Consider the following 21,124-nt stretch of genomic DNA (forward strand, 5'->3'; position numbering starts at 1 on the left):
ATGTGGCTGGCCTACTTAAGTGATTCGGAGCGCCGTGATAGTCCTAATGTTTTCTTAGCATCTGCCGACGATAATGGTAGCTTAAGCGTGACACAGAACGCTCAACCGAAACTTCCGACTTACCGCAAAGTACGTGAACTATGAGGTGGCATAGTGAGATAAAGATGAATGACTGTTGAGATGATTGCAGGTCGAACTTTTCTGAAAAGTTTCATCACAGATTATGAATCTGACCAATACGATATCGCTTATGGGTAAACCGGGGCAATCGGTTTGCTTCTCGCTTTATCCACTCTATGCCGTAAAAATTCAGAAGTTTCGACATCGATGTCGTATTCAGAAAGGAAGTTTCCGCTAGAAAGCAAATTATGCCGACCTGGCACACGACCACTTTGTCCTCTCCTGTTGTCACATTATTCTCATTTGCTACGCAGGCCCGTGCGGAGGGCGCAGGTGAGTTATCATATCCTTTATCTTTTTCGGCACAGCTTATTTCCACGATACCCTCTTTTGAAATCATTGGCTGATAGCTACGAATATCCGCTGTCATATTTATCTACCCTCGGAAGTGTGTTGTATGGGCAACGCCAACTCTAACCTTACAATGGACACCTCACATCATACATCGCACAGCAACTCCGAGGTATGTCTTAAAGCTCGAGATTGACTCCTCCTTACATGTCCGGCTTTGTAGCACCATCAGAAATATGCGTCTGTTGGTTATAGGCGCAAGCGGACGTGGAGTATCTCGATGACCTCCCAATCGTCAACTGCATCACAATTTCCCCTTCCCCAAAAGCTCTATGAAGCATCCCCTGCTGAGGTCGTTCAAGGCGACCTCCAAGCTCATGGCTCATTTACCACTACCATACCAGCGGTCTTCTGGCTCCGCTCGTGTTTTTCTATTCATTCCAAGCCACGTGGGAAGCGACTGGACATGGGGTGGGCGGACGAACACAACTTTGAACTCCCCGATCTCCCTCGATCGCGGTCTCGTTCACCCGTTCGCCCATTTATAAGCCGCACGTCCTCTATGAACTCAACCTTGGGCGAACAACTCATGCCTACTTTATCCTCACACGACTCCCCACCTGCATCACCTCTTGGAGATAATATCTCTACGCTCTGTCCTATTCTTGAAGCTATCGAGAATGCCTCAAAGTTATCGTGCCGCACTGTGTGCGTCACATGTTTGAAAACAGGTAGGGACTTCCCACACTGTCCCCGATGTGGTGATACGTGGTGCTCCAGGGAATGTAGGATGCAGGGAGGGAAGAGACACGTCTGCAGAACGTGATTCCCTCTATGGTCCTGCTATGAATTTCCTCGCTATCCACATCTTCCCCAAAATGCTTTCTACAGCTTTTACTGGTCATATGGCATAAAATTCTACGGCGATTCTTTACGCACCCATCATGCTTCTAGGCATTCTTTGTTACGCACAGGCCAAGCTTCTAGGCAGTTGTCTTACGCACGTGTCATACTCCAATATTCTTTGATACATGCGCAATGCCAACTGAATTGGATTATGTATATATTGGATTCGTATGATGTCGTGTTTTCGTGTTCGGATGACGTTTAAGACTAAGTGAAGACAATTCTTGTACCCTGTGCAGGCACAATTGCGACATTTTGTTGTTTCTTCTTGGCCTCCCAGGATGGATGAAGCGGTTTCTCTTCCTTACGGTTACCTGCCATGAGGGATGCGGATGCGTTGTATCTGTTCTTGTCCGGTATTCGAGTATTCTGCTTGTGACCGGAGAACGGCGCGCCATCGGAATCGCGATTACTATTCTTGTGCTGTCGCTGATCTTTGCGCACAACCACAATACCGGAAGGGGCATCGGGACGGTTAGAAGTTTTCTGCTTCATCACATGATTGGCATGTCTTCCAAATTTCTTCTCCCATATTCTGAAGAAGAATTATGTTATAATTGTTCCAAAATCAAGCCGGAAACTTACGCCCTGCGTGCCCGCTGACCACGTCTATTCTTCTTGGCTGTGTCAATTGCTTTCTCCTCACTGTCGCTAAAATCGGTGTCCGAATCTCCCCGAATAAAACCCACCGAAAGGGAAGGTAGAAAAGTAGATTGTGTTGCCTTTGATTTCCCTCGATTTGCTCGTTCGTGAGGGACAGGGAGGTCATCGCCATTATCGGAGGTGGAGTTGTATTCCTCGTCGGGCCCTTCATCAACCCCCGAATCTCCCTGGACAAAATGATCGCCGTCGCTAACTGTGCCTGACTCCCAGCCATCATCTTCAAGATTTGCTCTTGGTTCATCTTCAGAAGGAGAATCCACCGGAGAGACCTTAGGCAAACCCTCATTCTGTTGTGTCTTCTGTTTTTTCTTTCGAGGCGGTGATACTTCGGCGCCATCGACGTCTGCGTGGTAGACCCGCTCCGTAGGGTGCAGTAAGCGCCGGAGTCCCTCGATTATACGAGAAACATCAACCGCTAGGATCTTGGAACTAAGTAACCTGCTTTGGACTATGCCTGCTGCGGATCCAGGTACAGTGGATGTGATTATGCTGGAAGACAATGACTTGGACATCGCAGATTGCAGGCTGGGATCCTGTGAAAGGAATTTGTCTTTCTTGATTTTCGTTGACAGAGCTGAGTCGGCGATAGGCCCGGAGTCGAGTTGCTGGCAGACTATTTGATAAGGACGTATATTGGATGCATCATATGTATTCACCTTGAGAGCCATATGCTGTGCTTCGATATCTTTGACTACGTTATCGTCGCCTTTGCGCCTGGAAGACAAACTGTCAGAAAAAAAAACTGCTAAAATGATGAAACCAATCAAACACCTTGCATCTTTCATTTTCTTCAAGATCTTCTGCATCTCAAAAGTTTTTGCTTTCTTCGCGGCCTTCCTGACCTCCCGTGCGTCATGATACTTGATGAACAACCAAGGGTTAAGATCAGGTAATACAAATTGGAAAACGAGACGTGCCAGTTTCTTCTCTAACTTGGTCCCGATGTTCTAGTGTGCAAATGAGTAAACCATTGCGTGAAATCTCATTGTAATGCGCACCGTCTCGCCAGTTTGATATTCTCTCTTTCTCTTCGTCGTTCTTACTGGCGCCTCAGCAGGTGACATCAATATTTGTTATGTCTCCACTAAGCTAGGGTTCGTATGATGGGATTGAGAGGTTGGTGGACAATATAATAGGTTCATGTATCACTGTAAAAGTGCTCCATGGCGCTTAGCGCACATTGAAGCCGCTGACGTAAACAGACTACTACTTCGTCAGATCAGGTTTTCGCGCATCAGCACTTGTTGACTCTGCAGTTCACTTCGTCAATGACACAGTGGTCATGGATGATGACTCACAAGAAACCCGATTATTCGCAGCTTTCGAGCGCCATGACGAGTTCGTAGCAGCTCAAAACACCCTGCTGGCGGCCGATTTGTTCGTAGAGCCCAGTCGCGAAGAGGAAGATGTGGAACTTCATTGCAGTCGAAAATTAATCGTGATTGTAAGTGATCCATTATATCCAGGGTTGATGCACCTTAATGTGGTCAAGAAAGTTTGGAGAATACCAAGAGCAATCGTATCTATTGGACCCGTACCTTGAAAGCCTCGTGTCTCCCGTCGCGGAATGCCTTAGAAGATATGCAATGGCATGCGTTAATGCACGAGGTGCTCAGTCTTCTCGTAGCCGTGTGGAACGCCTCGCAGATCTTCTTCATAACTATATCAAGTTCCGCGGGTATAAGACAATAAGTCGGTGGTACTTTCTGATATATCCCCCTTATATTCATTCCAAGCAGCTAGATTCTTCCCTCATGAAGTTTCCGATCTCTCGATCGCCTTGGATTTCATCCGGCTGCCGTCAGGGCCAGTACAAGACCCCAGTCAATGGGGGCTGCGATATGCCGTGCTGCTTTGGCTATCTCTCATTTGTCGGATCCCTTTCGACTTGCAGAAATTCGATGATACCACTCGATCCGGTGAAACAGCAAATGCGATCGAGCTCGTTGGAAAGGACCGCCTTAACATGGCTGGTTTAGAGCGCGAAGGAGCGGCTACCCTTTTGGCACGCTTCTATGCACGGTGAGCTCAATGCACGCGGATGGCATCCATTTATTGAACTTCTTTAAGAAAGGACACCAAGCAGCAATTCTCCTCTTTCGTCGAGTGGTCAATAACAATTTTTCGCTCTTCGGATATCATCTTGGTAAGATGGCTCGGTGCTTTCCGAAATGCGACTCACTTCAAGTAGTCTATAGGAGTATTACAAGTCCTTTGTGAATTGATGAAATCTGGTTCATCTGAACAACTCCAAGCGTTTACGCAACAGTTCTTGGAAATTACAGATACCTTAGAGCAAAGTACCCCCTTGGCCAGCAACACATTGGTTCGAAAATATCGCACGAAATTGCTATCGCGCGTTGCGTTGCGTTTGATGCCTCCGAATATATTTAGATCCAAGTTAACGTGTAATGTCGACTCACATCTCAACGTGGTCGATGATTTGATCTGTAATTTCACAGTCCGTAGTCTGGATGGTGATATCAAGAATGAGGCTGTCAATGGGAACGTAGATGATGACGATGACGATATTGATGTTCCTGAAGAAATTGACACAATCTTAGAGTCTCTATTCAAGAGCCTGCAGGACAAGGTATTTGTTTGTATGTCACGTGCAAACATCAATTACACAAACGTATAGGACACAGTGGTACGATGGTCAGCAGCCAAAGGCATTGCTCGCCTTTCAGAACGCCTTCCGTCGGATTTCTCCTCTCAGGTATTAGAGACGATTCTTGGTCTTTTCTCAATCCATTCTGTAGCAGGTGCAAGTGTTTATGACACTCCTGCCATCGCTGAGGCTACCTGGCATGGCGCATCTCTCGCGTCAGCAGAGATGGCACGCAGAGGTCTAGTTCAAACTGCTGCACTAGGAGGCCTCTTGGGCTGGCTCTCGAAAGTGAGAAAAGCCAGATATGAATCAACTATTTTCACGTGATGATGATGTACATTAGGCTCTCTACTTCGACATACGTAAGGGGGCCCATTCCATTGGATCAAATGTACGGGATGCTGCGGCCTATGTGATCTGGGCTTTAGCGAGGGCACAAGATCCGGAATCCTTCTCTCCCTATGCTCGTGAACTCGCGCAGTGGCTCGTTTCTGTGGCGTTGTTCGACAGGGAAATTCACATTCGAAGAGCGGCTAGTGCCGCCTTCCAAGAACATGTTGGCAGAATGGTACACCTTGATGTGCTTGTCTCAGGTAAATTACGTGGAAAGTTCATGCAATGTGTTTCAGGCGCTGTTCCCACATGGTATCGACGTCCTTAGAAAAACAGACTTCTATGCAGTCAGCGTGCGGCGGAATGCGTTCATTGTCGCGGCTCCACAAGTCGCTGAGTAAGTCGCCCTTTCACAACGAAGAGCCGTCAATTCAATGAACGTTACTAGGCACCTGGAGTACAGATCATATCTGATCGATCACATCATTTCGATCACTTTGCGTCACTGGGATGTTGCGATGAGGGAGTTGGGTGCTCAGGCCTTGCGCCGGATATGCGAGCTCGACTTGAAGATACTAGGGCTGGAGTGTGCTTCGAAGATGGTAAGGAGACTGACTATTCAACGAAGGATATCTCTCATTTTGCTTTAGGCGGGATTTTTAGACTCCGTTGATGTATCTGATGTGCATGGAGCACTTGCAGCATTGACAGGTATCTCTGAAGCGTACCGAGCTCAGGAGAGCGAAGAAAATGCAAGCAACCGGCAAAAGGTGCAGATGAAGTTCTCAACGCGTCTTTCTTGTTGATTGTCCATCAGATATTTGCCTTCATTGCAATTGTTTCCAAAGATGTTGTTATGTCTCCACGAAACGGTCTAGTACTTGCGGCGGCGTGTGATCTCATTGCAAGCAGCCTGACACTACAGGAGGTTGAGCTTCAGGAAAAATCATCCGTGCCCCATTGGAAAAGGATCATAGACCAGGGACTGCGGCACAGAAGCTCTTCCGTCCAACAAGCCGCCGCCGCCGCCATAGCCACAACAAGTTCCTTGATAGATTGCTCGCCAGATGTGCACAGATAAGATTAATTAATGCTACATTTTTAAGACATTAACTGACATGCCCCCTTTAGCACATTAATCAAGGACTTTCGCCGTGGCCCTCAGTCCTTGCAGCAAAGTCTTGGCTATACTCTAGGTGTACTCAATTATAATGCGCATCCGCATGGTTTCTCTGAGGTAGTCAAGTGCTTGTTGGATAGTGTCGATTCCAACGTAAGATTTTTCCCTGGTTCAGGGCTTTATTCCGATTGAAGCGGTGATCGCAGTCCTCCGAAAGAATGTCGAGCATTGAAGCACGTCGAAATTGCTTCCAAGCGTTACCCAAGATCATCACGAATGTACTGCCTCGCCTCACCGAATGTTCGTGTTTTTATTTTATGTTCGGCGAATGTAAATGAAACATCTTTCCTCAGATCTAATCGCAGAAAGTATGTATGGAGTCCTTGATGCCCTTGACAGCGGACTAGATGATTACACGATGGATGAGCGTGGCGACGTTGGCTCGTGGGTACGAATGGCGTGCATTCAAGGTCTAGCATCAATTTTCGAAGATCTGTTTCGCGTTTCAGGAAACATACCTGAATTCGCGAATTACTTGCCTGCGCAGAGGTATCACAGTGTGATAGCCAGAATCCTTCGTCAGGGCGTCGAAAGACTGGACAATGTACGTCAAACCGCGGGACACTGTTTGTTGCGATTGTTTCGCATCCCTCTCCCGACCGTTCCTCATCAAGAGGAATGGCGTATCAAAGGCTCAGAACTCATTATGAAGCTGTTTCTGACGTGAGTCGCTAACGATTTGTTGCTCGCACCTATCTCATCCAGAATAGTGACGCCTCGGACACTATCACCAGCTGGAGTGTTGGGGAATGGTTATTTCCTAAAGCCGTAGAACTGCTTCGCGTACAAGAGTACAGACAACCCCTACTGACAGGTCTTATACATAGTGTAGGAGCTAGAACTGGAAGCACGGTCCGTCTCCTTTGCACTTTTGTGTCGCATCTCTGATGACGTCACTAGCACCGCCCAGCATCTTCGAGTCTGGTTTCCTTTGCGCAGGGCCTTCCGTTGTTACCCGGCGATTCTGGCTATAGTCTGTCTGAGCTGTGTGACGACCTCATCGAGTGCGCACAAGGGAGAACGACATCGAACGCGGTGGTGGTTCCTATCTTGCAAACGTTCAATATGCTTTTGGAGGCAGACGTATTGTCTCGCCTGTCTAGCGTTGACAACGGTCCATCAAAGTCGCTTTCGTTTTCCTCTCTCGGTCGAATCGAACTAACGAAGCTCTCAGACTAGAGAGATTATTGAACATTGCAACGAGAAATGTACAGCGATTGAAGAATGTACAGCGAGTGCAAGAGTCCATGAAAATGTGGGTTTATTAATCACACGAGAGCACTGCAACTGAGCAATATGTAGCGTCGTAAACCTCTTGGTCGTTTCCTCGGTTTCAAAATCATCCTCGGAGAAAATCATCGACTTCCTTTCTCACCCTTATCCAAAGGTCATATTTTTACATCACAGGTAGATGATACTGACCGTGGCTTAGATCCGGACCAGTACGGCTGAGTACCTCTACACGTTTATACAAAGCAGGGACCTCGGCTTGGAGGCAGATGAAGCAGTCGACGAATTGCTTCTCGAAACAGAATGGTATGTTTTTGAAATCTTTCGTCCTTCAAATAGCTGACTTTATCACAGGTCTTCGGAAAGCATGGAAGTGAAGGTGGCAGCCACTCGCGTCTCGGAGCTCCTCTCTTGCACAATTACCGAGTGATTAAAACGTTGTTCAGTGTATGGCCTATACGCAGGACCAAGCGCATGTAGATCATATCGTATGAATACCCTTACTTAGCTGAAATGTACTTTTTATGAGGGGGCGTGTTGTGATCTTAATGTGGGATGCGTGGGAAAGTGTCGGTTTGCAGTGGTCTGCTACTTACTCTGGATCCGAAAGTACAATCTACTGCGCCCGCCAACGCCAAGCCTCACCTGTGCATCATGGCTGCAGACCCTCGCATGAGTGACGGAGAGCTAGCCGCAATCAATGCAGCTGCAGTGACGCGGGAATATCGCGTCCAACCACACCTTGGTGCGTCAAAAGCATAAGCATTGCAAGACGCCGAGTAGTTATTGACAAGCCCTCAAGACTACCGCACCGTTTCTGCGATCAATGGGCGAGTGTTGTTGCCATAGCCAATGAGTGATCTGACCGTGTTCCTACAGCCCGCTTGTGGTGCTTGACAATGTCAAGGTGCGCGGCGTTTTGATATTAGTTTTGATTTTGTTCTGGTCTTACATTACCTTTGGTTGGGTTGTGCTGACCTACATACTTGCTTTTTTTTGCGCAGTTTCCTTCATACAATGAGATCGTACAGCTAACCTTACCCGATGGATCAAAGCGAGGCGGCCAGGTTTTGGAAGTTCAAGGAAAGAAGGCGATTGTTCAGGTGTTTGAAGGCACATCAGGGGTGGACGTCAAAGCGACGCATGTCGAATTCACAGGAAGCAGTATGAAGTTACCTGTGGCCGAGGACATGCTTGGCCGTATTTTCAACGGTTCTGGAAATCCCATTGATCAGGGTCCAAAAGTGTTTGCTGAGGATTACCTGGACATTAATGGTGCGTGGGTCTTGTGAAAACTTGGCCGGCTCTTGGTTGAACAGTGGAGCAGGATATCCAATCAATCCTTACTCGCGCATCTATCCTGAGGAAATGATCCAGACCGGGATTTCGACGATTGATACGATGAATTCAATCGCTCGTGGACAAAAGATTCCTATATTCTCTGCTGCCGGTTTACCGCACAATGAGGTACATATGAAGTCTACTAATAATTAAAAAAAGCCCTCAAGGGAGCTAACCGAAATGCGCAGATCGCAGCCCAGATCGTACGTCAAGCCGGTCTGGTGAAACGTCCCACCAAAGACGTCCATGATGGACATGAAGACAATTTCTCTGTCGTGTTCGCAGCAATGGGTGTCAACATGGAAACCGCACGGTTCTTCAAAGAAGACTTTGAGTCAAACGGTAGTCTCGATCGCGTGACGTTGTTCCTTAATCTTGCCAACGACCCCACCATCGAGCGTATTATTACGCCTCGTCTTGCGCTCACTACGGCAGAATACTATGCATACCAGCTGGAGAAACACGTGTTGGTCATCTTGACTGACATGTCGTCTTATGCGGATGCCTTGCGTGAGGTGCGTTCTTCGTTTCTGTCGAGACTTTCTGGAAAGAGGCTTACCGTTCGCGGTGCGGTTCATGTGCAGGTTTCTGCGGCTCGGGAAGAGGTGCCTGGGCGTCGTGGCTACCCCGGTTACATGTACACAGACTTGTCGACAATTTACGAACGGGCTGGGCGAGTGGAAGGCCGCAATGGTTCTATTACTCAAATTCCCATTCTAACAATGCCGAACGATGGTGACGTCATACTGACTTTTTCTTTCAATGTTCAAGCGCTGATCCGATGTCAGACATCACACATCCTATTCCCGATTTGACTGGGTATATCACGGAGGGGCAGATTTTTGTGGACCGGCAACTGCACAACAGACAGATATACCCACCCATCAATGTGTTACCATCTTTATCACGCCTTATGAAGAGCGCGATTGGCGAGAAGCTTACGAGGAAGGATCATGGTGACGTTTCAAACCAATTGGTGGGTGCCTTCATATTAGCCGAAGTGACGATCTGACTTCCTTTTGAATTGGTGTAGTATGCGAAATACGCGATCGGTCGCGATGCAGCTGCGATGAAGGCTGTTGTTGGCGAGGAGGCACTGTCGGCTGAGGATAAGCTTGCACTGGAATTCTTGGACAAGTTTGAGCGTCAATTTGTTGGACAAGGTGGGTGAATTTGCCAAGGGGCGTGGTGAATTTTTCTGAAGGCTATACAGGACCCTACGAATCTCGTACTATCTTTGATTCGCTCGACTTGGCTTGGTCGCTGCTTCGGATTTTCCCGAAAGAACAGCTTAACCGTATAAATCCGAAGATTATCGCCGAGTTTTACGGGAGGAAAGCCACGAAGAAGGCTAGTGAGGAAGAGGAGGAGGAGAGATTAATTGATATGTAGCGATGACTGCTAGTGATGTGAATCTCCATGCGCTCCGAACTAGAAACAAAGTCAAGTTGTGATTGGAACGAGGCATGAAATATATCCGTGGTGTGCGGAATTATCAACGTTGATAGCACGAGTTTTTTCCGGGTTCGATCATGGAGTGAGCTAGCGTGTACTTGGAAATATCTTGGTTGTGGTTGATAATTTAAGAGATACATGTGTAGCCTAGGATCTCCCTTCAAACTAGACAGCGTGGTATACAGCTGGCCAAGCTTCGCGGTGTACGTCAGGTAAGTAGCATATGGCAGTTACATGTGTTCGCCCTGAGTTGCCTTTATAACGAAACCCATCATTTTTCACTAGTCGACTCCCTTTTTATCTTGAACCACCAGCATGAGCGATTTCGCCGGTCATCAACTCAACTGTAGAAAACGAAAACTCAAGAACGACAACGAGGATGAACAGATATCAGATTCAAAATCCAATGCAAACGACGATACTGGTACTTCTAGTATCATGATACTCGACCCAACTTATGCTCCTCGTCAACCACCACCTTCAATATCGACAGACCAAGCTGCACGAGCTGTATGGCCATCAGAACCCAATTCTCCCATCCCGACACTCACAGAGACGAGGGCTAACAAGCGCCCAAGAGTCGATACCCACAATCTACAATCTTTTAAATCTCATAGGCGTTCAGCTATTAAGACTCCCTCATCACCTCTTACTCCCTGGCGAACTTCTTTCAGAAAAACGGAATCACGCCCTAATCATCTAGACCCTCACTGTACTGCTATCGATTGTTCTCCTCTACCCGTACACCCTCCAGTCGACTTATCATCTCCTCATATCCCCGCAATGCACCCCCTCATCAACAGACAGACACTCAAAGAACTTGATCTTGACTCTATCCTCCGTAATCCCCAACTTCGTCAGTTTTTATTATCAATTTAACTTATCATATATCTAATATATTCAACAGGACATGATCTTCTCTTTGATGCTGGTCTCCAGTTTCGTCCTACATCTGGTCGACGTAAACGCGATCTATCCGATAAATATTGGTCCGCTATTGCACAAGAACTCCAAACAGGCTGCACCTGCGTTTCCTTTGATCTTCAATGGAAACCCCACGACCTCCTCTGCGTTTGCGCCCAAGGCCCTATACCACAAGTACCCAGCCTCACCTACTGCTCCCCTCTCCGAGCACTCACACTCCGCATGCCCTCCCGCATCCGTCACCTTCTCACAGAATTTCTTGAAGTATTACTCTTTGTCATACAACCCCTTACAAGCATATGCGGCACCTACGCCAATCCTGCAACTCTCCAGACGCAAATCGAGCAACACGCAGCTCAGGCCGCTCATCTCAGATCACTATTTGATCCGGAGCTTATTCAGCAAGAGCTTCACCACCAACTCTTCGATCCATCAGGACTTTTCATCGTCATTGGCCAGACTCTTAAAAGCCACTGTGCCCCCATGCGCGATCGTCTCGTGGACGCTATGGTTGAAGCAGCCAAAGCTTGCGCCCCAGGCTGTGGTGGCAGTAAAGCGGACGCGGTCAAGGCGGTTCGCATGTGCCTCGATATATTGGAACTCATGAAACTGGCAAGTCTCTCCCAAACATCTTTCTTCCCTGTCCTGAAGGCCTTCTGCTTTAGGATATTGCGAACCATCAATTACAAACCCTCCGCCCATTCCTCATAGAAACCGCGGGTCAATACGAGCTCAAGGCGTTCAAAGGCCGAAAGGGGGCAGGTGCCTCACTTGACCTCACCCGGAAATGGATACGAACGGCATACCACCACCTCATGTCCTCGTCCCACCCAATCCCACTCACACTTCCCCATCCGTCCCACCCTTCCAACACCATAACTCTAAATTATCGCCAACTCCCACAAACACAACAAATATACCTGAGCGTGCTCAGAGCACTCACGGACCTCGTTTTTGAGCCACCTTGTGGCCCATCCCCCACGCCCGTTCCGCATTCTCACTCTCTCCAACGCGAACGCGTGTCGAAATCGAGCATACCATATCTCCCTTTATACCCCGAAACCACGTATTTGGACGGTGCACGTCTCTTGGTGTTATCTGGCGAAGCAGCGGACGCTACTGCTATGTACATGTTCCTTCTTTTGTTTCGGCAGCTGGCGTTTAGCGATCCTGACTCCAATGCTTGTGGCGATCCGAGTTCCAGGGTGGTTGTGACAGATGCCCAACTTGCTTCGCTTAAAAAGGAAATCCGAGATATCTCTTCGGGGCATCTTGGACATTGTTTTGCGCAGGTGAAGGGAGATAGTGATAGTGAGAGATGGGCAAAGGTTAGAGAGGATATTGTTTTGCAGATCGCCATGCGCGCGAAAGAGGCTCGTTCCCCTTCTACACTTTTGTCGAGTTCTCCACGGCCACGGAACCCAGAATCAGCATCAGAACCAGGGTCGGATTCTCAACCTCAATCGAGGGTCCTCGCTTCCGCACCAGACGAACGCATGCTCAAGCTAGCCGAACGCTGGTCCGACACGAACATGCGTCCCAACTCGCCGCTGAGCACGCTGCTGCGCAAGAGGATCCGCGATGTTGTATTTAATCAAGTCGTGGCGCTCACTTTTCCTTCTGCTTCTTCACGCCATTCTGGCACGAGCACGAGCACGACGAGTCTAGGCAAGTCATCAAACTTTACATCCCTCGTCCCTCCTTCTGCGTTATCCTCGGGCATGGAGCCTCTCGCAGATGAGATTCGCTTACTCTCTGAACGACTCTCGAGGTTGGCACATATCCATCTGGGGGTGTATCTTCCATTGTATGAACAGGAGGAGTTTTCCACGTCTGTTTTTTCTGATTTAGAATCCTGTAGCTAGTCTGTTGTACATTATACATACATACACCACCACCATCATTGTTCGGTTCCCACCCATCATCCTCCGGTTTCTTTCTTTTTTTCATTCTTGACGAGCATTTGGGTTCAAAAAACCTACGTACATGATTGATACCTCTGACGAAATTGACGAAAGGACGAGGACGACCGCTGTGGCATTACCTTACCAATTAGCAGTGGATAATACCCCCATCCATCCCCCATTGTATCCCATCATTCGAGGATCTAATGGATCGAATCAATGACAATGACAATGATATGTGCCTTTTGATTAGATTAGTACGATAGATTTAGATTCAGAATTTCCTGCGTTTCTTCGAGGGCTGGGTTCTTTCTTCGTCTAGAGTAGATCGTGTGCGCTTCTGTCCACTTCCACTTCCGATGTTGATGTTGTTAGAACCAGTGCTGATGCTGGCGTCGTTGGGGTTCGAGTGGGTGCGACCTGGAGCCGGAAACGGACGCGATCTCTTCTCCTTCTGACTCTGTTTCTTCTGCTTCTTTTCTATCGCTTTCTTTACTGCACGCTTTCCTCCACTTGATGCGATGGCGTCGTATCGAGCTTTCATCAGCAGTTCTTTTTTCTCGGCTGGATGCAAGGTGATTTGTTCAGCATCAGTCGGCGAAGGCGAAGACGAAAACAAAGAAAGGAAATGAAAGAAGCTTACCTGACTTCATCCACCACCCCGCCTTCCCCTTCTTCCTCTTTTCCCTCTCCTCCCTCCCAACCCTATCCAGCGCCTCCATTTCCACTTTCTCCCTCTTATCCCTATTGACACTACTCTCAGCCCTCTTCACCGCAAGCTCCAGTCTTCCAACTTCCCGCTCTCGTGCTGCACGCAGTTCTTTTGGGGAGTTTAAGAGCAGCTTTCGCGCGAGGCTAAGGTTAGAGCGGAGGGTGCTGAGCTCAGAGGTATGGAGCGTGGAGAGGAATGTATAATGAGATTTGAACTTTTGGGGGTCATAGGTGCCTGTTATGTGCAGGAAACGGGGGTCTCGGGGTATGGGTGCTTTGGATTCGACGACTGTTCGTCGACGGGTGACAGGGCGTTTGGAGGTTATTTCGGTAGGGCTGTGCGGGATGAGATGAGTGTGTGGGTGATGGGACGGTGCTTACGCATGCTTGCTAGATCTTTTGGCGAGGTCTTTACGCGGTTTTGAGTGTTTATCTAGGCGTTCTTTGTCTTTGTCTTTGTCTTTGTCTGTACTTGATCGTGGGCGTTCGTCATCGGTTGGATATGCATCTTCTTCTGATGGCGCGTCAGACTCGGACTCCGATTCGGAATCGCTTAGAGCACGGGATTGGGAGAGGGCGCGTTGGGCTTTGCGCAGCATTCCTAGAGGCAGAGAAGACAAATCTAGAGACAGAAATTAAAATATAAGTAGGATTAGTCAATTGCACATCGACGAGTGCAGGTACTTGTAGATATAAAATGAAACTCGTACGCACCATCCTCGAGAGACCGCTTTGGAGTAATGAGCGCAATCAGTATGTCTGCACAACACGAAAGCAAAATGAGAGCGAACCAGATCTCGGGAGGGTTTCCCGGGAATAGCATTAGTGTCCTCGTCGTCTATTTCCTCTTCTGAGAGTCCCTCGCTATTTTCATCTACCACGTCCGTCCATTGTACCACCCGAGGCGCATCTACGTCGTCATCATCCTCGTTTCCCTGAGCATCACCGGCACTCTCGTCAGAAACGCTCTCCGAGCTGCCATCTAACTCAGGTCCCGCTTCAGACTCAGAGACTGGATGATGGTGCTGGTGCTCGTCCTCGTCTTCTGTGAGTCCATCATGATGAACGAACTTTTGTTGCGTGCGCCGTAAGGCTGATTTTAGTGGTTTGGTGCGGTATTGGAGGTTCGTCGGTGATCGATTCTTGTGAGGCATGTCTAGAGTTATCCTTGCAGCTGTGGCTGGGGGGAAGTCGGGACTCGGGAGTCGGACGTTGCAGGTAGTGCACAGCCACACTCAATCCTTGAACTTGTTTGAAGAGCTTAGTGGAACCTATGGTATGGTACTCCACTGAGTGCCGCGAATGTTTTCTGCAACGATATCATATCGACAAATATCTCATCTCCTGATAGGAAAAGAATGTGAATTCATCGACAGCAGTCTTTAACCAAGTGGATGGCTCGGTCGGACTCCGATACCATTTGCTCTATCTTGCAGTACTAGCTCTTCCACCTGGATTCAACATATGGATGATGTAGGTCGTGCATTTCAGATCTTTGGGACGACTCGGCCATTCAAAGGCGGTACGTTACCTGCATGAGTTGTATTCTGAATTTCAATCGATTCGCTGATTTCTCCATCAAGTTGATCTGATGTGCAAAAACATGCGGTGTATGGCATTGGATTTATGCAATATCAAGAGACCGCGATACATTTTAAGTCTTTGTATTGTTTGAGGCTTGGTTGTCGACATCACAGCAACTAAACGAGACTAACTATATGTCACGATAGCTCTGGCATGCTGGTGTGATGATCTTTGAATATTTTCAAATCATTGTGTGAGCCTTGAAATGCTCAGTGCTTCAACAATGTTGACTTGGACGCATTCAAATGTAGCACGTAGATGACTTTTCTGGTATTTCAAACTTCACTGATGTATGTGCTCAATGTTTCATTTGGTTTCCGAGCACTCATTACCGAGGGCACGGACAGTCTCACGAGGAGTCTCAACATAGTTTTTGTGAACTTTGTATCACTACTTCACTCGATACGGGCCCCGGGAGTGGCCAACGTCGAACGTTAAGCGCTCCGGGAGGGGTGACCGGTGATAGAGCGCCCTCGCCCCTATTCATCAATACACACTGGGTATGAATTCAAATGGTTAACATCTCGGACAAGACGCAACAGGCTACAACCCATTCCATAGCCCCATGCTACTACTGACAGCATCGTTACAGCTTTTTGCCGACCACGTGTACTACGTGATGTGGATGACTAGACGGCCAGAATATTGATCCGTCGTGTGTTCACAGTGGAGTTTATGTAAGTTGCTTATTAAAGAAAAGTGAGCTGATGCCATCACTAGTCGGAGATTTGGTCGACAGTCCCTTTACTAGTGAACCTAATCACATAACATTCAGTCTTACTCGGACTCAGCGTACTAGTAAAGGATTGCGTGGGCATCACGACCCTGCTTGCCCCTATTTTTTTCCCTACACTGTGGCAGGATTTCACCTCGTTGCCCTGTCACTATCTAGAAACCGCATGCTGCTTACGCTTCCGGTTTGTTGATATCTGAGGCCAGTCCTGAATTGTGATGGACACGCTTATGAACTACTCACGATCATATCTGGAATGACGGCAAGAAAGTAATTGCATGTGCCAATATACCACCCACCCTGGGATTCAAGGGTTCGGGTGCAGGGACAGAACCGTGGCTTTGTAGTAAATATTAGCTGTTTTCATTGGTGATGTGCATGGTCACTGACGTTTTATTTCAAGCACCTTTGTACCAACGAGGCGAAAGCGATGCACCAAGACTCGGTTCCTTTGGTGTTTTTCACATGAGGAATTTTAGTGTAGCGGTAACCGCCTGTCTCCGTCGTGAGATCCCTCGAAGTCAGGGAAATGATGTATATTTCGTCTGTTACGGTCACAGGGCGCGGAAAACCCAACTCGACGCCTTGTTAGAGCAATCACTTGTCTCGCACTAGAAATCTACAATGTCTGAGGCTTTGAGGAAGCATTAGATTGCAGACCTTTCCAACATATACTTACATTAAACTCGCGATGGTTGGGGTGTTGAAGCACGCATGGATAAGGACAAGGCAGTCGGCGGTGGTAAGTACAACTGGCTGAACAATAAAAACAACACATGGGTGTACGCCCCTTCCTGTGGGAACCATCCCAAGCCCTAGGGGTATGCTAAATCTGGGAATTTCTGTGGTACCAACAGCGGATGAACATGTATTGCTGGACATCCTAGGCACCGTACACATACGACTTTTAGATCTAAAAAAATCATTTTGTCTTTTTCTCAGAGCTGGTACTACTATTGCATATGTCACTGCAAAACCAATCTGCCTCGGGAGCATCAAGCAAACCAACACATTCAAAATGAAACTATCGAAAACGGAACCAGCCGCGGTAATAGAATCACGTTAAGAAACAAGACAAGTACTTGCAGCTATCGAAGCTGCATTGGACCATGTCTCAAGCTTCCTGCCTTTGACTCCAGAAAATTTCATCTTGTGATCAGGAGCTGTTTTGGCACCCAGGGTCAGGTAAACAAGGACCTCTCGCCCCCCCTCTCATGTTCTGTGTTTCCAGAGCGGGTACTACCCCCAAGTTGCATGGGCGACCACCCACCTATCACCTTCGGCGGTCTATCGATCATTCTGTAACTGGTTACTGCATATAATAGCTCGAGGATAACTTCATTACCGCGAGTTCTTCCTGGAGCAATCATTTCCTCAAGTTGAAATCGACGTTAAACTCGAACCCCAGGCTTGCGTACAAGAACTGGAAGTATGCGAGTGGCACATTATGATCATGTGACAAGGCACGTGCAACAAGAACGCGTCTGATTTGCGTATGAGAGTCTGAAACTAAGCTTCCGAAGAGTGGTGGTACACTGGTGCTCCTTTGTACACTTTCCCGACTGAATTGGCATCAAACTGGTTGGTCATTATACTCATTTCAACAGATTGGTTTGAGCATCGAGAATCACACTAGTACTTGAGTCAGTCAGTATTCACACGTCAAGTGGAAGATTTAGAGTCCTATACAGCAGAAGCTGCAGAATCATGCCGATAGCATTTGTATAACAGAGAACTAAACATCTGGTGCCAATATCAGTTTGAGTAGAAATGCGCGTACGGTCATCACACTGTGCAGGTTCAACTCAAATATAGCAATACAGGATATATCAACCGTATAAGTTCAACAAAGGATTACTCTGGTAGCGAAAAGAGGTGCCAATAAAGGATCCTCAGCATCCTGTGTGCTCTCCATTGCCGAAACCGATTGAAGAATAACTAGTTGCATGTGCCACTCGTCTTGAGATTCGAGGGCTTGAACGGTATGCGGCAGGTCATGGATGCGACAAGACTGCGGCTATGCAACAAACATATTAGTTGCTTTCACTGGCGATGTGCGTAGTCACTGACGTTTTTTTAAGAACCTTTGTACCAACGAGGTGGGCCTTTCTTCTGCAGCACCTCCTTCAAAGCCTTGTATTTTTCCTCCGATGGCACGGTGGTTGGTAACCTTTCTGAGAGAGTACTGTTCGAGGCAAATGCACCAAAACCCGGTACCTTTGGCGGTTTTCACATGTCGCAATTTGGCACAGCGGTAAGCGCCTGTCTCCGTCATGAGATCCCTCGAAATCAGGAGAATCATATCCGATTTTTCTTCTGCGGTCACGGGGCGGGGATAACCCAAATCAACGCCTCGCTGGTACATCCACTCATCTCGCACTAGATATCCGCAATATTTGACCATGACTACGATGCCTGGGCCTGAGGCTTTGAAGAAGCGTGAGATTGCAATTGCAAAGATGGTTCTAGCATGACTGTATTTACTTGCCTTGGATTCGCGATGATTAAAACTGAGCAGCAAGGGGTGCTGAAAGCTGAACCAAGTCAACCTTTTTTAGTTACTAAGCCCCTGGCGAATAAGTTACGCCCTCAGTGACTGGGACTGCATCAGGAAATTGTCCGTTAGACGAAATACCGCTAGGAAATATTTATTCATAATTTAGCATAATCATAAAAATTAGATGATGAATTCTTTTACTGCCTTTTTATTAGTGAGTAATCAAACTGGATTTGCCGATTATTATGAGAACTTGGAACAAACTTGCTGCAAGATTCCTCATGCAAAGTTCAAGTTCACCTGTATTGACGTGGATGACTGACCCGTCGTGAAGTTTGTGATTACGTGATCGAGTCATCGCTGACAGTGACGCCTACTTGTTGTTTATTTCACTTTACCAACCACCAGAATTTTGAATCAAAGTCGCTGCCTCGTTCATTGGACCCAGTTTGAAGTTTCCGCTGCCGCTAAATGAAACCGCTCGGCATTTTATCTGCAACCTCTACCAAACCTCGGGCTGACGCTAGATTATGACATACGGCGGGCAGACAAACCAATTTAACATCGTGGACAACTGCTGGCAGACCCGTCCCCAGACTTTGACACGGAGTCTGTGACTTGTCTGTATAGACTTCACGCAGACTGGCAAAATCCCCCACTTTCTGCAAATCTCTTGCTAATGCAAGTGTTTCGGCATACACAACGGATATATCGGGATCGTTGGTAGTAAGTTTTGCAATACCTGTGAATATTTGAACCCTCGACAAGAGTCGACATCAACCTCACAAATCATGTGATTTGCTCTGACTGGTCTCATAGATGCATCACTGCCGCTCTTTCCTGGGTACGGGTTTAACACCGGTGTCCGTTCCTCCGCAGCCCCTGTCAAGGAAGCCACGCCTCTTCTCAACGCCTCGCTGGAACAACCATCCGTCTCACACTAGATATCCACAATATTTGACTATGACTAGGATGCCTGAAGATTTGAAGAAATATCAGATTACAGAGACGATTCCGATGTCAGTCACGTCACTGATAACCGGTACATGCGCTTACCTGAGATTCGCGATGATTAGCCTAGGCTCCGGGTGTTCAACCAAGCGTAGACAAAGGTTTGAACAGTTGACACAATACACGCGTGGGTGTTCGTATCTCCTTTTGTCTATCGAGGCCAGTCCACATACTTCAAGTTACGGTGCGAGTGCATACGTCAATCACACTTCATTACTGCTAGTCCAAGGCTCCTCGAGTAATAAGACCATCAGTCTTCAATCATGATGAACGTTTTTAACGTTAAACGTCGGCCTCAGTGCGAGCGAGCGATGCCATTATGTAAATCATCATTAGTGATTCAACTGTATTTTTAGAGTTTCACGTTGATTTTCTCCATCAATCATATGCATAGTTTATGGATATTCGAACCTCCAGCATATACCTGGGTATTTACTAGACCAATCTTGATGGTGTTGGATGTCCTAGAAACGAGCCGTCTGCATACGTAGTAGAGGTCTCTTTGAAGTCGAATTTCAATGAAAAAAAAACTTGTTAGCGTGGTGACTACCCAAACACAAAAGGCTAGACCCCACTTCAAATGCTTCTGCCGGCAAACTGAGCACGCATCCTGATGAACGCTCCGAAGAAGTACAACCATCACAGATGAGTCATATTCGAAGCAACTTTGTCGCCACTAAACTACAAATCGTCCAGTAAGATCCGAGTGCATAACTATTACATAGTCCATCGCATTAAATTTCACTACAAGGAGCGCGATTACACCTGCGCGCCCTCCGTTCAACATTGGCATTACTTGTTCATCGCATCATTAGGCAGGACGTGGTAGGGTACCGATTAAAGGCCGATGATGGTGAATTGTGGGCTGTAATTACCCGAGTCACCGAAAACTGCGAGTGATGTTGATTAGCTTGTGCGCATCAATCTAGGATGGAATATGAACTTACGGACAAGCGAGTAATTCTGACCTGTAGGCACAGACGGTACTTGAATGGAAACACGACCATCCAAGATGTCGAAGCCGATTGCCAAAGGATGGTCTGAGACATTTGCTCAGCCCGAGTCGGATATGAAATGGGAAGATGGGAAGCTTACCCAGATCAATGATGGTGTTGTTGGCTAGATATACCCTGCCGATCCCGTTGGTGATGCTTACGGGTGCATCATCGGTCTCCCTGCATCCGGTGATTATGAGATTGATGACAAGCGAAGACGAGAAAGAAGAAGTACTGACCAGGTAACATTGTGATGATGACCAGCTATCCAGACCACGCCAGCTTTTGGGTAGATGATCGGAGGGACGAAAACATCCCTGCGCATAGGAGCAGAGAGGGAGAGGCTGAAGAGAGCCAAGAGAGTAAGGATGAAAGTTGTGAATGAGATCATGATGAGTATTGAAGAGTTTAACAGAGTGATCGTAAGTTGGTAGTCGTAGAACAGAGAAGCTGCTCGATGGGTCTTTAGAAAGTTGGATGAGCTGGTATTTGTACTCATTGGATAGTAGCCGCGTGACACTTGTGGTAAGAAACGTAAGAAGCCTGACTGGTGCGTTGCCGGCGGATAGTCGATC

The 21,124-nt window shown here is 47.5% G+C and overlaps 7 protein-coding genes across 7 annotated transcripts; 4 read left to right on the forward strand and 3 right to left on the reverse strand.

Annotated features, from left to right (window-relative positions):
* The first annotated feature begins 110 nt into the window (after window positions 1-110).
* Window positions 111-1,628, forward strand: F5147DRAFT_79568 (uncharacterized protein). The gene is made up of 3 exons (XM_041443159.1): window positions 111-129; window positions 191-643; window positions 695-1,628. The coding sequence occupies exons 2-3, from the start codon at window positions 578-580 to the stop codon at window positions 1,295-1,297; spliced, it is 669 nt and encodes a 222-aa protein (XP_041295170.1). The 5' UTR covers window positions 111-129; window positions 191-577; the 3' UTR covers window positions 1,298-1,628.
* Window positions 1,465-3,231, reverse strand: F5147DRAFT_79433 (Bud-site selection protein). Its single transcript, XM_041443138.1, has 6 exons — window positions 3,039-3,231; window positions 2,958-2,987; window positions 2,812-2,900; window positions 2,697-2,754; window positions 1,963-2,645; window positions 1,465-1,912 (listed from the first exon to the last, which is right to left on the reverse strand). Exons 1-6 carry the CDS (start codon window positions 3,102-3,104, stop codon window positions 1,585-1,587), a joined length of 1,254 nt encoding a protein of 417 aa, XP_041295171.1. The 5' UTR covers window positions 3,105-3,231; the 3' UTR covers window positions 1,465-1,584.
* F5147DRAFT_684438 (TBCD protein) lies at window positions 3,229-7,939 on the forward strand. Its single transcript, XM_041436597.1, has 21 exons — window positions 3,229-3,484; window positions 3,537-3,732; window positions 3,780-4,062; window positions 4,111-4,186; window positions 4,232-4,448; window positions 4,503-4,633; window positions 4,682-4,939; window positions 4,995-5,219; window positions 5,281-5,381; window positions 5,433-5,586; window positions 5,635-5,754; window positions 5,802-6,061; window positions 6,119-6,257; window positions 6,311-6,404; window positions 6,458-6,827; window positions 6,875-7,016; window positions 7,065-7,288; window positions 7,339-7,419; window positions 7,467-7,551; window positions 7,597-7,700; window positions 7,749-7,939. The coding sequence occupies exons 1-21, from the start codon at window positions 3,323-3,325 to the stop codon at window positions 7,822-7,824; spliced, it is 3,498 nt and encodes a 1,165-aa protein (XP_041295172.1). The 5' UTR covers window positions 3,229-3,322; the 3' UTR covers window positions 7,825-7,939.
* Window positions 7,940-7,975: 36 nt separating this feature from the next.
* On the forward strand, window positions 7,976-10,258 carry F5147DRAFT_684444 (P-loop containing nucleoside triphosphate hydrolase protein). Its single transcript, XM_041436598.1, has 10 exons — window positions 7,976-8,139; window positions 8,197-8,224; window positions 8,274-8,301; window positions 8,399-8,669; window positions 8,722-8,861; window positions 8,924-9,250; window positions 9,320-9,470; window positions 9,524-9,711; window positions 9,769-9,898; window positions 9,949-10,258. The coding sequence occupies exons 1-10, from the start codon at window positions 8,049-8,051 to the stop codon at window positions 10,125-10,127; spliced, it is 1,533 nt and encodes a 510-aa protein (XP_041295173.1). The 5' UTR covers window positions 7,976-8,048; the 3' UTR covers window positions 10,128-10,258.
* A 4-nt stretch (window positions 10,259-10,262) lies between these two features.
* On the forward strand, window positions 10,263-13,136 carry F5147DRAFT_79719 (T-complex protein 11-domain-containing protein). Its single transcript, XM_041443195.1, has 4 exons — window positions 10,263-10,402; window positions 10,476-11,046; window positions 11,098-11,726; window positions 11,780-13,136. Exons 2-4 carry the CDS (start codon window positions 10,506-10,508, stop codon window positions 12,977-12,979), a joined length of 2,370 nt encoding a protein of 789 aa, XP_041295174.1. The 5' UTR covers window positions 10,263-10,402; window positions 10,476-10,505; the 3' UTR covers window positions 12,980-13,136.
* On the reverse strand, window positions 13,136-14,364 carry F5147DRAFT_79711 (uncharacterized protein). Its single transcript, XM_041443190.1, has 3 exons — window positions 14,111-14,364; window positions 13,662-14,065; window positions 13,136-13,582 (listed from the first exon to the last, which is right to left on the reverse strand). Exons 1-3 carry the CDS (start codon window positions 14,326-14,328, stop codon window positions 13,293-13,295), a joined length of 912 nt encoding a protein of 303 aa, XP_041295175.1. The 5' UTR covers window positions 14,329-14,364; the 3' UTR covers window positions 13,136-13,292.
* A 6,027-nt stretch (window positions 14,365-20,391) lies between these two features.
* F5147DRAFT_771309 (uncharacterized protein) lies at window positions 20,392-20,940 on the reverse strand (the record flags this gene model as incomplete). The annotated part of the gene is made up of 4 exons (XM_041441220.1): window positions 20,392-20,444; window positions 20,502-20,594; window positions 20,650-20,729; window positions 20,789-20,940. The coding sequence occupies 4 exons, from the start codon at window positions 20,938-20,940 to the stop codon at window positions 20,392-20,394; spliced, it is 378 nt and encodes a 125-aa protein (XP_041295176.1).
* Between the last annotated feature and the right edge of the window lie 184 nt (window positions 20,941-21,124).

Source organism: Suillus discolor (assembly GCF_016758755.1).
Source record: "Suillus discolor strain FC423 chromosome Unknown F5147scaffold_15, whole genome shotgun sequence".
Taxonomy (NCBI): domain Eukaryota; kingdom Fungi; phylum Basidiomycota; class Agaricomycetes; order Boletales; family Suillaceae; genus Suillus; species Suillus discolor.